The sequence below is a fragment of the Antechinus flavipes genome, chromosome 5 (assembly GCF_016432865.1).
Source record: "Antechinus flavipes isolate AdamAnt ecotype Samford, QLD, Australia chromosome 5, AdamAnt_v2, whole genome shotgun sequence".
Taxonomy (NCBI): domain Eukaryota; kingdom Metazoa; phylum Chordata; class Mammalia; order Dasyuromorphia; family Dasyuridae; genus Antechinus; species Antechinus flavipes.
In genome coordinates, this window is record NC_067402.1 from 31,725,508 (window position 1) to 31,739,875 (window position 14,368).

Genomic DNA, 14,368 nt, shown 5'->3' on the forward strand with positions numbered 1-14,368 from the left:
GGACAAACACTTCTTTCAAGAGTCTTAAATCAGCAGTAAAGAATATTGTGAGGTTTTAATTTCTGTACAGTCCAGTTGATTTTTTAATCCAGCACAAAAGAAGGAGAAACTTTAAAATATCCCCATCCCCACTTAGAGCAGATGGCCAGGAAAGGAACTTCCAGCTCTAAGCACATAATTCTAAGATCCCGTAATTCACAATGGGCAAGTAAGGGTCCCAATCTTCTCTGCTGAGTTATCCAAAGAAGCAGGGACAAGGAAGGTAGAGAATATGTGACTGTAAGTGGCTGCCCCAGATTATGATCTGAGCAAAAGTCTGCAGGGGAAAGACCAAACTGGGTTTATGCTGCCAGCTAGAAAAGCATAATGAAGACCTAGCCTTAAACTTTGGAGAGATCTTATATAACAATATGCACTCACCTAGTAATTACAGGGCCAAAATCAAGATAGATATTTTTACCTTTGAATCTGAAAGTTAGAAGGAATCCTTGGTGATTCTCCAGGCCATTCCCCTCATTTATAAAGAAAGGAATTGAGGTTCCCAGAGGTTAAATGAATTAAGGGACAAACATTGAGTCTATGGCAGAGTGGGGACTACGACACATACTTTTTCTGGGTCTAGTGCTCCCTCTCCTAGGAGGAAGTCTCACAGAATCCATCTTTTTTTGAACATTTATCTGAAAACACAGTATTAGGTGCTACAAAGGGGGAAAGTTTGTTATTAAAATTAGAATGCTACAGCAGCCAGGGCAGCTGGGATACTGAGAAGTGGAATTCCTAAAGTCCGTGGGGAACAATGTGGGCTTTGCCACGTTTTTTGTGAGTTCAGCTCAGCATTCCATTTCTAACTTAGCTCTTTCAAAAAAAAAAAAAAAATTCAAAAAACAAACCAACTCTATCCCTGCTTCCTCTTTCTTTCTTTGGTGAAGCACAGAGAGACCCAAGTTCGAATCATGATTCAAACACTTGTTCACTTATGTGCTTTAGACCAATAACCCCCCTTACCCTAAAGAAGGTCTCCATTTTCTCATCTGAAAATAGAAGATGAGAATAAAATTCATCCCTTAGGGCTGTTGTGATGTTTAAATTGTACGATAGATAGATAGACAGACAGACAGACAGACAGATAGATAGATACAATGTTTGGTCAGCATTAAACATACTAGAAAACAAAATGTGATGATTTCTTTCCAGGAAAATCTAAATTAACCAGCTAGTTGGAAAATGCAATTATTTGGATAATAAGAAAATAAGTCATGGCTAATGAAGATTTAGTAAAAATCCTCCACAGCATAGCCTAGAATCAGTGTTTTTGCAGCCCAACTCCACATCTACTCCTCCTGGGTCTATGGTGCCATAGCCTGACAACTTGGGCTCCAACAGCCCCCGGAACATTGCTACCAATCAATCTATCAATCAATGGAAGATCACTTATTTATGTGAAATACCCACAATGTAGTGGGGCAAAGTCCTATTCAGAAGGAAACACTAAATGACATTCTAAATTCTAAGGCAAAAAAAATATGTGCTGAGGAACATTGGAAACACTAAGTAATTGTAATGGATATGATCCAAAGGAATAGGAACCAAAAAGGCTTTCTTCATTTAGTTAAAACACTCTAGCCTAGTTAAGTGAAATTTTCTTACTTATCTTTATTAGAACAAACAAGAACTAACGCTGTAAAATCTATCACTGACAGAGGGAATAAAAAATCCTAAATTTCAAAAGACTTGAACCTGGCAGAGTGTTAAAAGTTCACTATTTCAATGAGGAAACCAAGGACTGCATTAGCTCAGTCACATAGTCAAAATCATCCAAGTAGCAATGAATACATTCCCATTTTTCTTTCATATATAATCAGAAAAGGGCCCCTACATTGGAGGATATGCTACCAAAGCCAAGCACAGAACAAAGGCCTACGGGACCTAGCCACTGATAATATCCAAGAGCCACAGAACATGTTCCGGAGACCTATGACTCTTACTAATATTCAGGACAATGAACATCTTAGATCCACAAAGTGGCTTCCATGACAAAAATAGCTCTCAGGACTATGAGGACTGAATGTGGATCGTAACATAGTATTTTCAGCTTTTTTCTTGTTTGCTTGATTATTTTTTTCTTTCTTTTTTCTTTTCCCTTCTGATCTAATTTTTCTTGTGGAAATATGTTTAAAGAATTGCACACGTTTAACCTATATTGGATTATTTGCTGTCTAGGGAAGGGGAGAGGTAGAGAGGGAGGGAGAAAAATTTGGAACATAAGATTTTTGTATTCAAAATACAAAGATAATTTTCAATATCCACCCTTGTAAAATAAAATAAAATAAAAAAATAAAAACTATTCTTTAAAAAAAAAAAACATTAACAGCTCTCATTTATATAGTGCTTTATATAGGTTTGCAAAGTACTTTACAAGTACTATGTCATATGGCACTGAATAATAGGTACTATTATTATTCTTACAAAGGAAACTGAGACAGACAGTGGTTAACTGATTTCACAAGGCCATACAGTCAGTAAGTGTCTATGAACAGGTCTTCCTGGCTCCAGATCTACTGCTCTTTCCACTGCATCAACTAGAACAATAAAGTAAAAAGAAACTTGGAAAGACTTAAAAACTGAGATTGATTCAAAGATCCATCATGATTCCCAGAAGCCAATAAGAAAGAATGGTCCCACTTCCATCAAAGAAGCATCAGATTGAATGAACATATATTTATAGACCTGGCCAATATGGAAATTGGTTTCCTTGACTATGAATTTTTATTAATAGGATTGTTTTTCTCTTTGAGGTCCAGGGGAAGAAGATGTTGCAAGGAAGGGGAAAAAATGTCTGTCATTTGGGGGAGAAAAAGCTAAGTGAAAAAAAAAGACTCCATGAGAGTGTCTGTTTCCTGTGTGGCCTATCTGAGCATGAGAGGCTCTTTGAGGATATGACCAAAGACCTCGATTTATTGCTTAGGATATGTTCAAGTCTTTAGAACCAAAAGTTCTGCACTTATATGGTTTATACTCCCACCTTATTCACTAATAGATGATGGACTTCATTTTATTCTTTTAAGACAATTTTCCACATGAATGGCACAAATCAACGTACAATTAATGGTGACAAATGACACAGCCCTATTCTTTTTTGTGCTTCTCCATTCTATACTAGATGCACATTACCTGTTTGGATTCCTAGCTGACCAGCATGAGAAGAGGCAGCCAGAAAGTCTGGATCCCAGATAGGCGAACTCTGGCTATAGACTTCTTCTTCTAACATGGAAAGAAACCTACACACACATCACACAAAAAAGATAATATTAAGGATTAATTTCTTCAAGATTAATCAAACACCTTTAAAAGTAGCAAAGCAATTAATAGTAAGACAATGGCAGGTAAAATAATTCAAGTTGTTTCAACCTCTTTGTGGTAAAAGAAACCTAGAAACAAAGTGGGTGTCCTTTTGTTTAGGGAAAGAACAAATTATGGTATGTACCTCTAGTAGATATTAATGCTTCACAAGGAATGATGAAGCTAGAGAATTCTGAGGAGCACTAGGAAAGGTTGTATCAACTGATACAACAACAAAACTAAGAATGTGTGTGTGTGTGTGTGTGTGTGTGTGTGTGTGTGTGTGTGTGTGTGTGTGTCAACTAGGGTTACTTGTCGATGTGTGATAACAAGAAACCACACACATATAGATACTACAATAATAATATAAATTAAATAATGCTGAAATGCATTTCAACTCTGATTGTGTAATAATGATGACGTGATCCAGGAGAACAGATGATGAAATAATTGCTTTAAGATGACAAAAGGTGAGAATCTCAGCTATGAATGACTTAGCTATTCTCAGCAACACAATGATCCAAAGCAACTCTGAAGGACTTATGATGAAAAATGCTATCCATATCTAGAGGAAAAACTGATGGTGTCTAAATATACAAAAACCTTTCTTTTTCTTAAGGGCTTTTTTAAAAAATATTTTTGACCTACATTTCTTTTACAAATAGGATTACTATGGGAATATTTTGTATAATTACATATATATAGCCCATACAGAATTATTTACTTTCCCAGTGGGAGAGGGGAGAGGATAGAGAAAAGAAGAGAATTTGGAAATCAAAATTTTAAAAGCAAATGTTAAAAATTGTTTTCACTGGGGGACAATATAAAATGCTAAATACGTTTAATTTTTTAAACAATGAAAACTCTTCCATCTATTTTGGAAGAGTTGTAGAAACAGAGACATTGTTGGTGAAACTGTAAATGGATACAATTATTCTAGAAAGTAAATTGGAATTATCCAATTAAAATAAATAAAATTCTAATACTCATTGACCCTGAGATTGATTCCATTAATAGGCATAAGACCCCCAAAGAGGTAATATGTAATGGGCTGAAGCTTGAGTTGATGCACTGAAGTCCCAAGCACATGAGGCTAAATAGTAATTGGACTATACTCTATTAATATATATGCTTGGAGAAAGAATGGCCCCCGCCCACTCTTTGTGCAAGTCCTGATGTGTTGTATAGGAAATAACGATTTTGGAGGGTAGAGGCAGAGGGGCAGAGAGAAAAGCGGAAAGAGACTGCTAGCTAGCTTCTTGTTGCAGCTGCTCACATTGCTATTGAGATCCCCCTTCTCCTCTGCTGGCTGGTTCCTGTCTCAGCTGCCCATACATATTGCTATCGCAATCCCCCTTTGCCTCAAAAAGAATAAAGAGTGAAGATTTTCCCTTAACCTGAATTCCTGACTCTGGACAATTTTAAAACACGTGGTCATCACAGTAATAGACAAAAAGAAAGGCTCCATATACACTAGCAGCAAATTCTGGTAGCGGAAAACTGGAAACAAAGTAGATACCTATTGACTGGGGAATGGTAAAATAAACTATAACATACAATTTAGTGGAATATGACTGAGCTAGAAGAAATGATAAACATGATAAATATAGAGAACCATGTAAAGAATTACATGAACTAAAGTCAGTAGAGACAAGAAAACAATATACACAATGATTTCAACAATGTAAATGGAAAGATCAACCAGAAAATAGTAAAAACTGAACACTGGGAACAAGCTCAGCTCTAAAGAAAAAATGTAAGATGATCCACCCCCAAATTTTGTTCAGAGAAACCCTCTCAAGATTCTTCTACCTATTGATCAATTTTTCTTATTTATTTTTTCCCTTGTTTTTTTTTTTTAATTGTTACATGGAATGGATCTTTAGAAATGTGCATGAGGAAATAATTTAGGGAATGTGAAAACAAAAAATAACAATAAAAACTACCCAAAAAAAAAAAAAAAAAAAAAAAAGTTCATCCCATCCCAAGGGGATTATGGCTGCCAGATGTTGCATATAATGTCAGGCAATGACTGTCAACCAGGGTTACTTGTCGATGTGTGATTACAAGAAACCCTTCCCAAATCCCTTAGTGATTCACAGACCACGACTGAGAATGCCAGACACTGGCCAGCATGATTTTACTATCAATTTTATTGAGGTGTGTTACACTTATCAGTTTCATTCAATGGCCTTATAGCTGTATTTGCATTCAAAATCCTAATCTGTGGTATTCAAGTTTCTCCATGATCTCAAGTTTAAGATCTATCAGGCTGATTTTAACAAAGTTTTACTGATGTGTATGTATGTGTGTGTGAATTCATATTTATATACACACACACACACACACACACACACACACACACACACACACAGAGTCATATACCCATGGAAGTCTCCATCTTCTCCAAGAAACCCTTCCTATCAACAAATAAAAATTGTTCCATAAGTATTCACACCTTTACCTGGCATGGATTCTGTCAATATAAAGTTATCATTAAATAAAATAAAATTAAAAAAATAAAAAATAAAAAAAAATATTAAAAAAAAATAATAATAATAAATAAAGTAAATTACCCATCAAAAAAAAAAAAAAAGTATTCACACCTTTGCTTCTGGACTAAACCTGTTTGTGGCATTTCATTTGATCCCTACAACACAAAGGGACTACAACCACTATTAGACCATTTTACAGGTGATGAAACTGAGGCTGAGAAAGATTTGCCCAGGATCACAACAATTACTAAACAGCAGACCTGGAATTTGAGGATTCTGAAACAAAGTAAACTACTTTTTTTAAAATCACATCCTTACTGTCATCAAAAACAATTTACCTTATTAGTAATGGGGGCAGATTCTCCTTCTAAGCTCTCAAACTGGCAAATGAAAACAAGGTGGCCGACAGACTACAGCCTCTTTTGAGAGGAAGCTGGAGAAGGACTGATCAGTGGAAATAACACCCAAATTTAGCTCACCTGTAGTAGAAACCAATTTGATCCCATTGAGTCATTACTCACTCATGCTAGGACAGCTAGATGGCACTAGACCTGGAGACAGGAAAATCCATCTACCTGAGTTCAAATTCAGCTTCAGCCACTTACTAGCTTTGTCATCCTGGGCAAGTAACATAACCTTGTTTGCCTCAACTATAAACTGAACGGAAATGGCAAACTACTCCAGTATCTCTGCCCAGAAAACCAGAAAATGAACAACAATAGCAACAAACATGTACTCCTTTCCACTGTATACACAGTAGAAGCAACTGCTGGGCAAGAGGCAAAGGAGGGGCTGCAAGATGGAAGAAATCCCTAAATTAACGTGCTGAATCAGATCCGGCAACATAGGCATTCTGGATGGAGTTCCCCTTTCTCCCCACAGTAAGACACAAAGACTTGCTTACCTGGAAGGCCAGGGGAAACTAAAAGCCCACATTTTTATTATATGTATATTTGTTTCTTCCTCTTTTCCAATACCTCTAAAATCTCTTTGGAAATTCATGATATAAAGATATTCTCAAAGAAAAAGAAAGTTTTTCTTTTAGAACTATTTCTTGAATGTTCAACAAGGGAATTGTTCAAGTAGGCAAATTTATTGCAAGGATTTTGTTTTTTTTTCCATTTTTCCCAATGTGGGAAGTTGTGAGGGATAAAAAATAAATTTCTGTTAAGTGAAAAAAAAATTTTTTAAATAAAAGGGTTTTTTTAAATTGTCTTGAAAATAAAAGTCAAAGGGAAGTAAGGGATGGGAAGAAAGACAAATTAAAAGACTTCAAGAAATTGATGATGTAACATAGCTCCTACCTCTTGATAGGAGAGCTAAAATGTAGAACTGGACACACTTCTCAAACAGACAACGTGATGATTGCTAGATTATACAGATTTGTACTTACTGGCAATTCTTTGTACTTATACAGATTTGCTACAAGAGAGGGCTTTGAGTTCAGGGCTGATGGGGGAGACAGGAGGCAGGAGTGATAGAGAGATTCGAGAGTATCATAAAAATAGTTGTTTAAAATATACAAAGCAAAAAAAGTGCAAAAAAGGGACACAAACAGCATAGACTTGTTATTCATATGTGTATGTGTAGCTATGTGCACATATATGTGTGTATAAACACACACTTGTATTTGTGTGCATATATACATTTATATAATGCAATGTGTATTATTCTTTCAAAACAACTAGCATGTATGTTTATGTCTATACACACACACACACACACACACATCTGTCATGTTCTTTAAAAATAAACTGTCACAGAAGTTCAGTGTTTTATTTGTTATTCTTTGAAATATTGGGGTTTTCACCAACCTTATAGTCAGGAGGATCCAAATTCAAATATGGCCTCAGACATTTACTAATTGTATGACCCTGGGCTCATTACTTAAGCCTCCCCAGAAAAAAGAAGGGAGGGAGGAAGGAAAGAATAAAAAAAAAAAATGGAATATTGGGGAGGTTTTGATTTGCTAAGTCCACAATAAAAATGAAATTTTATGTTTAAAAAAAAAAGCCTAGAAAGAGGAAAAATGACAACTAATGAAAGAAGAGCCAAGGATAATGATTTCATTACCCATTGGAATGGAAGCATTTCTCCTCTTCTAGTGTGTTGTGAACACCCACCCACACTACAACCATCAGTAAATAAAAATAGGTTGCCAGGTCAACCTCAATTCCCCTAACAAGTCCCGATGTTGTCATATCCATTGAAAGAGGATTTAAAAGAAGAAGTGGGTGGTAGTTTGACCCTAATATTAGTAATAAAAGCAGAAACAAAAAAGTTAGATTTTTCGCTCTCCAGTTTAGGGCTGCTAGATCCGTGTGCTGGTGCACCAGAACACTATAATTAGTCATTATCCGAAAGATGCCAAAAGGATTTTCAGGGAAGAAGTGTTGCTATGGAAGACAGTTCAGCTTTCTCTCTGGATATTCCTGACACAGGAAATAACACTCCTTGGTATAAAGTCCATAATTCTGACTGAAATTACAAAATACTGTGAAAAACTGCTTAGAGGTACTTGATATTTAACTGTGTGACCCTAGGCAAGTTATTTAATCTTAACTGTCTCAGTGCCCCCCAAAAAAGCTGCTTAGAAGAATTGGGAAATAGATGTATGGATTTTGGTCATGAAGAGAATAGAAGCGGGTTGAGGGCATCCCCTATTTCATTCTGGTCTTTGCATCTCCAGCACCTATCAGAATAGCTACTAGCACACAGCCACTGCTTAATCACCCCTAACAGACTTACTGATTACCAAAAGTAAGGCTATATTACTATACCCTTAGACAAGGCAAATTTGAAAGATCCAAAGACACAGAGCAAAGTTAAGTAGAACGAGAGCAATGTTACTGAAAACCCTGTCCCCATCCTTCCTGAGCTCAGAGAACAAGACAATGAAACACGCACAGGTTCGCATTTAGAGCTGGAAGTTATCCTGAAAGGGAACGTTATCCCCGGGAATGCGCTGATCCCTCCCACATCCCACCACTTTCCCCATGCCTGGAATGCTCTCACTCCCCCTTCTGCCTCCTGGCTTTCTTTCAGATTCAGCTCAAATGCTGAAATCCTTCCCTAGCTACCAGGGCCTTCCCCTCTGGGGAAGCTGCTGGCAGCTGCTGTTTGTCACATATGTACCCGTGTACAGACCCACGCTCCAGCTCCCTAGGTGGAAGCTTCTTGAGGGAAGGACACAAGTACTTGGTATAGAGGAAGCACACAAGAAATGCTGATTCCAGCTTCCAGAAAGTGGCCTTACAATTAAATGTCGGGATGAGACTGGCTCAGAAAGCAGAAAACCCAAAGCTGTGACTCCCTAAGTCTGGTCTATCATTTCAGAGAGTGACTCTGCGGAGTGGGAAGAGAGTAAAGCAAAGCAAAGGGAACGGTCCTTCCCAGGTTTGGGCTCCCTAACATCCAGTTAGCCAGCCGGCTCCAGCTCATGACAGCTCCCCCTTACTTTGGGAAATGGGTGAGGATGAGCGTCCGCTTCTCCTGGGGCAGCTTGTCCTTCTCCTGCCGAGCTTGTTCCAGGAGCTGCCGTCTCATCACAGTGAAGACGGAGCGCAGCAGCGTTCTCCCGAACACCTGAGTGGTCTCATACCGAGGGAGACTGTCGCAGAACTGAGGCACGTGACAGTAGCACAGCCACCTGAAGCAACAAGAAGGAACTAGTGAGCCACGTACCGCCCTTTCTACCCTGCAGTCCTGACATAATCAGCCAGGGTTACCCCCTCTCCCCCACACCCCAACAATGGGAATACAGCAAACTCATCCTATCTTTGTCATAAGCTTGAGGATTAACAACATCAGTCAAAATAGGAAAGGTGGGATTAGATGAGGCGATCACCTTTAGTTAGCCTCATGTTTTATGCTTATAAGAACATTTAGGATAAATCTCTGACTCTGGAGTCAGGCTCAAACACTTAGAAAATGTGAAACCCTGGGAAAATCACTTAACTGTATTTTCCTCAAGTTCCACGCCTGTAAAATGATCCAGAAAAGGAAGTAACAAACCACTCTAGAACCTTTGCCCAAAACATCCCAAATGGGGTCAGAAGTGACTAATCAACTAAACAAAAGCAGAACCATTTGACAATATGGTTCATTAAGTGTTGTGACCCTGAGGTCCAAGGACCCATTGGATGTCAGAGATGAAATTCAATAGGAAAAGCATGAGATCTTTATTTTTCCTAACGTTTGGGATCATATCTTTTCTTTATACAACTCGATACTGCCTTTAAATTTAAAGGCTGAAGATTTAGAGATGAGAGAGTCCTTAAGCACCATCTAGACCAACATCCTCATTTTAATGAGACTCAACTAACTTACCATGGTCACATAAATAATTAAGATGTAAAGGCAGAATCTGAACCCAGGACTAGGATCCCAAATCTAGAGCTCTTTCCACTGCACAAGGATGAGCGTCTCCTAATGATGAATGCCTGGGCCATGGGCATCTGATAGTACTTGGGAGCCTTTTAATGAAAGTGAATAAGCCCCGTCACACCAGCCTATCGCAAAGCAGTAGAGAGAGATAAGGTCTTGGGGGCCTAAATACCTGGGTTCTGGGTTCAAGGCCAGTCTCTGACAAGTAGCGATACTAATAATTGTGATTGTTATCATTCTCTCTCTGTGGTCACTTACTCATCTCATTTATTCATCCTTTTTACCTGTCTGGCCTCTCTCTCCAGTCTCAGGGCTGCTCTCCCTCTGTAGTCTCTCCTCCCTGATTTTTTTTCTTAGTTAAAGGTAGGCTTTCATTAGTACTTTCTTATCTGCATAAAATTCAGTTCACACTTTCAAAATACCCCAAGCTCAAGTTCCATTTCGAACATCTTCTCCATTCTTCTCCATCACTGAGATTTCCTATTCTGGAAGGGACTTCAGGATTACATCATCAAAACAAAGAAACAACAGCACTGGGAATGAGCACATTGATATTTTCTCTCTTTGTTTATCTCCAATTTATCCTAAAAGGATCTAGTTTGTACATAGTTGTTTGATCGTTAGACTCTGAGGACAGGGATTGGTTTTTGTCTTTCTTTTGTATCTGTGATACTTGGCACATCATAGGTGCTTAATAAAGGCTTGTAGAATGAGTCCCTGAAAGACAGTATAACATTGTGACTAGAATGCTTGGTATGCTGCCAAGAGATGAGTCCAATCTTACTTAAGAGAATTGTATCACCTTGGACAAGTCACATAACCTTGCTAAATTCCTGTTTTCTCATTTGCAAGTTGGATCCCATATTTGTAGAACCTATATGTCAAAGGATTGTTGTACCTCAATGAGACAATGTGTGTGTTATATAAAAATCAATTATTATTATTATTTTGTTTTTCTTTCTGGGTTATTTATACTTCTGAATCCAATTCTCCCTGTGCAACAAGAAAACTGTTCGGTTCTGCACACACATATATTGTATCTAGGATATACTGTAACCTATTCAACATGTATAGGACTGCTTGCCATTTGGGGAGAGGGTGGAGGGAGGGAGGGGAAAAACTGGAACAGAAGTGAGTGCAAGGGATAATGCTGTAAAAAATTACCCTGGCATGGGTTCTGTCAATAAAAAGTTATTTAAAAAAGAGAGAAAGAGAGAGAACTCAAAGCAGTGGGAGCTTGTTGTACCTAGCTTTCAGCTCGTCATCACCTGTGGTTGCTTTAGCAAATGATTTCAAGCAGGCGGTCCTCCCAAAGGCTGTTTCGGAGACTCTTGATTGAAAAAGAATCACATATGGGGTAGCTAGAAGGCACAGTGGATAGAGCATCAGCCCTAAGTCAGGAGGACCCCAATTCAATCTGGTGTCAGACTTAACACTTCCTAGCTGGGTGACCCTGGGCAAGTCACTAAACCCCAAGAGCCTCAGTAAAAAAAAAAACAAAAAAAAAGAATCACCAAAAAACACGGTCGAGTTTTCTAGAAATTGAAAGCTTAACACAAATTCAGTCCTAAGGAGAAGCTCGCTCTCTAAAGGAGGCTCTACATGTCTGTCTCTGTCTCTGAAGATTGATGTCCTTCTTGCCAAAGATGACAGCTCATTAACATCACCATTAAAAAATCATAAAGAGATTTAGTAGGTCATGCAGTTATGCCTGGAAGGGGATAGGGAGAAAGGACGGCCCGGTATGGTTAATGGCCAATTTCTAAATGTCTCATATTCCATATATTTCACTGGAGAATTCTTTAATAGACACTAAGTTGATTGTGTTTTTACTTCTCAAATAAATCTGATTGTATAAATCTGCAATATTTCTAGTCAATAAGAATGAGGGACCAAAGTCACCACCGACTTCTTGTAATTGATGCAAATGGTCAGTGCTTGAAGGAGAGGAAGAAAAGGAAGTAGGGGAGGGGAGAGGGGGGTCAGTTTATACATAATTTCAATCACAGAAATGAACAACTAGAAAGGCTGCTTTATAGGCTAAATGTTACCTAGGAGAAGGCACTTTTGTTTCAGACTCTCTTAAAAGAAGGTAAAATCATATCTCATCTCATTTCAAGCCTGGAATATAGATCATATTTCAATGTCATTCTTTTGCATTTGCTCACTTATCTATGAAAGAATTTCAAGCGCCATGGTCCGTGCTTCTCGAGGCTGTCCTAGCTCAGCATTTCCATTTTTAAATCATCTTCTCACATTTTGACTGCACACAGAATGTTTTATCTTGAACGGACCTTAAAGATTCTTAAAGCAGGAAGGGTTCACTGAGATCATCTCCACCCTCTTGTTTTACAGATTGGGAAATGGGGATGGAATTAGACTTCCATTTAAAAGGAGGTTAGATGATTTGCCCAAGGTTAGTAGCTACTTTAGGGCCACAATGTCCAAAGAGCCCGTTCTGAATTTCTTATTGGGAATTGCTTATCCCAAATAGACCAAAACTCGGGAACTGAGGCTTTCTCAGTCTGGTTTGTTCCCTGCTCTGTAGAATTCCTAGTTTATCATGTGGTATTTCCTCAAAAAAATTCTGACACCAACAGAAATGTTCCCCCAAAATAAAAGGAGTGATCTAAAGAAAATGATGTCAAAGTACAAGAAATGCATAGACCAAATTCAATTTTTTAAAAGACAGAGAAAATAGATGCAAAAGAACACAGGATTATAGAGTTGGGTGGGGCTTTAGGTCTTCCAATTCAATGCCCTCATTTTTAGATGAGGAAACTGAGGTAGAGAAAGATGAAATGACTTGCCCTTTGTCACATGTGCTCAAGCCAAGATGGGAACAAGTCTTCCCTGCTCCAAGTATAGGTAAACCTTAATTCACTATGTCACCCAGCTGCCTAGATTAATCCTTCACAAACAATTTCTGAATTTACAGATTTTGACTTCTCATCTTTTTCCTGCCCTTGGAAGCTTTCTTCCTATATCCAAATATCATGTTTACAGAGGTTTCCTTACACAGCCCTCTTTGCCCTTGCTCATTGCTATGCTACTGAATCATTTGAAAATCGTTTATTTTCTTTGTGGTTTCTGCTACTGCATCATTTCTATGCTGAACATGTTCCAGATGAGAAATTGCAGAATTACCGGGCTCTTGTGATTTCATCTTTTTAAGGTTTTCCCTCCAGGAGATTTTCTCCTCTTACAGAAAAGCCCACCCATTCCTATTGGATTTCCTATGCAATTCTTGTCCATGTTCTCCCTTAAATTTGCAACAGCGGATTGACCCAATACACTGGGATTTCTTACAACACGACAAGGATGCCAATGGGTCATGCTGGCTGGCTGGCCACCTCTTACTAGCCTGCTCTCCCCATATAACATGACCTTATCATTTTTAAAACCGAACATTTGATGTCTTTCTTTACACTGCTTCTGTAATCCCTCGAGTACAACACATTGTAGCCTATTCTTGTCCGCTGTGGACCTCAAACACTCCACTGCCTTCTGGGTGATCCTCAACTTCCACTCTTGGACATTTTAATCATGACAAAGAAATTCCACATCACGAGAAAAATGAATAATAACTAACAACATGAGATCGACAGGCAAGAAAACTCAATGACCAACTGTAATTCCAGAGGACCAAGGATAAATCACGTTACCCGTCTCCTGACAAAGAAGCAATGGGTAGCATACAATCTACATCTAATGTAGGGATTTGTTTTGCTCAATAGTTATTAGTTACAAGGGTATTCTTTTCTGTATGTGTATGAGTGAGAGAGAGAGACAGAGATTTTTATTCACTGGAAACAATTAAATGTTTAATTTAATTTAAATTATATTTTCTTAAGTGAACTTTTGTTTTAGGGATAGATATTTCACTTAAATATCATGATAAAATCAAGCTTCACTTGAATTTCAATCAGCAGGTTTCCTTGACTTGCAATCTTTTCTCAAGGGTCTGGTTTACGGGAGGGAGGTAGAAGTAGCTAGAAAATTCTGATCTACTGCCATAAGATTTTCAGTACCCTGAACCTTATAAAAGATATGAATGGACAAGTTTTGCCACAGGGAATGAAAAACAGCCCTACTATGTGCCAAAGGTATGTGGCTACTGCTCTTTATTGTCTCTTACACAGTCTGTG

The 14,368-nt window shown here is 38.1% G+C and overlaps 1 protein-coding gene across 1 annotated transcript in view; it reads right to left on the bottom strand.

Moving 5' to 3' along the window:
- Window positions 1–14,368, bottom strand: part of KAT2B (lysine acetyltransferase 2B) — a 130,660-nt gene that overhangs the window by 33,690 nt on the left and 82,602 nt on the right. Inside the window, exons 9-10 of the mRNA XM_051962338.1 lie at window positions 9,292–9,483; window positions 3,172–3,278 (exon numbers count right to left, since the gene is read on the bottom strand). Of these exons, the coding sequence (XP_051818298.1) occupies window positions 3,172–3,278; window positions 9,292–9,483 (299 nt within the window). The remainder of the gene's footprint in view (window positions 1–3,171; window positions 3,279–9,291; window positions 9,484–14,368) is intronic.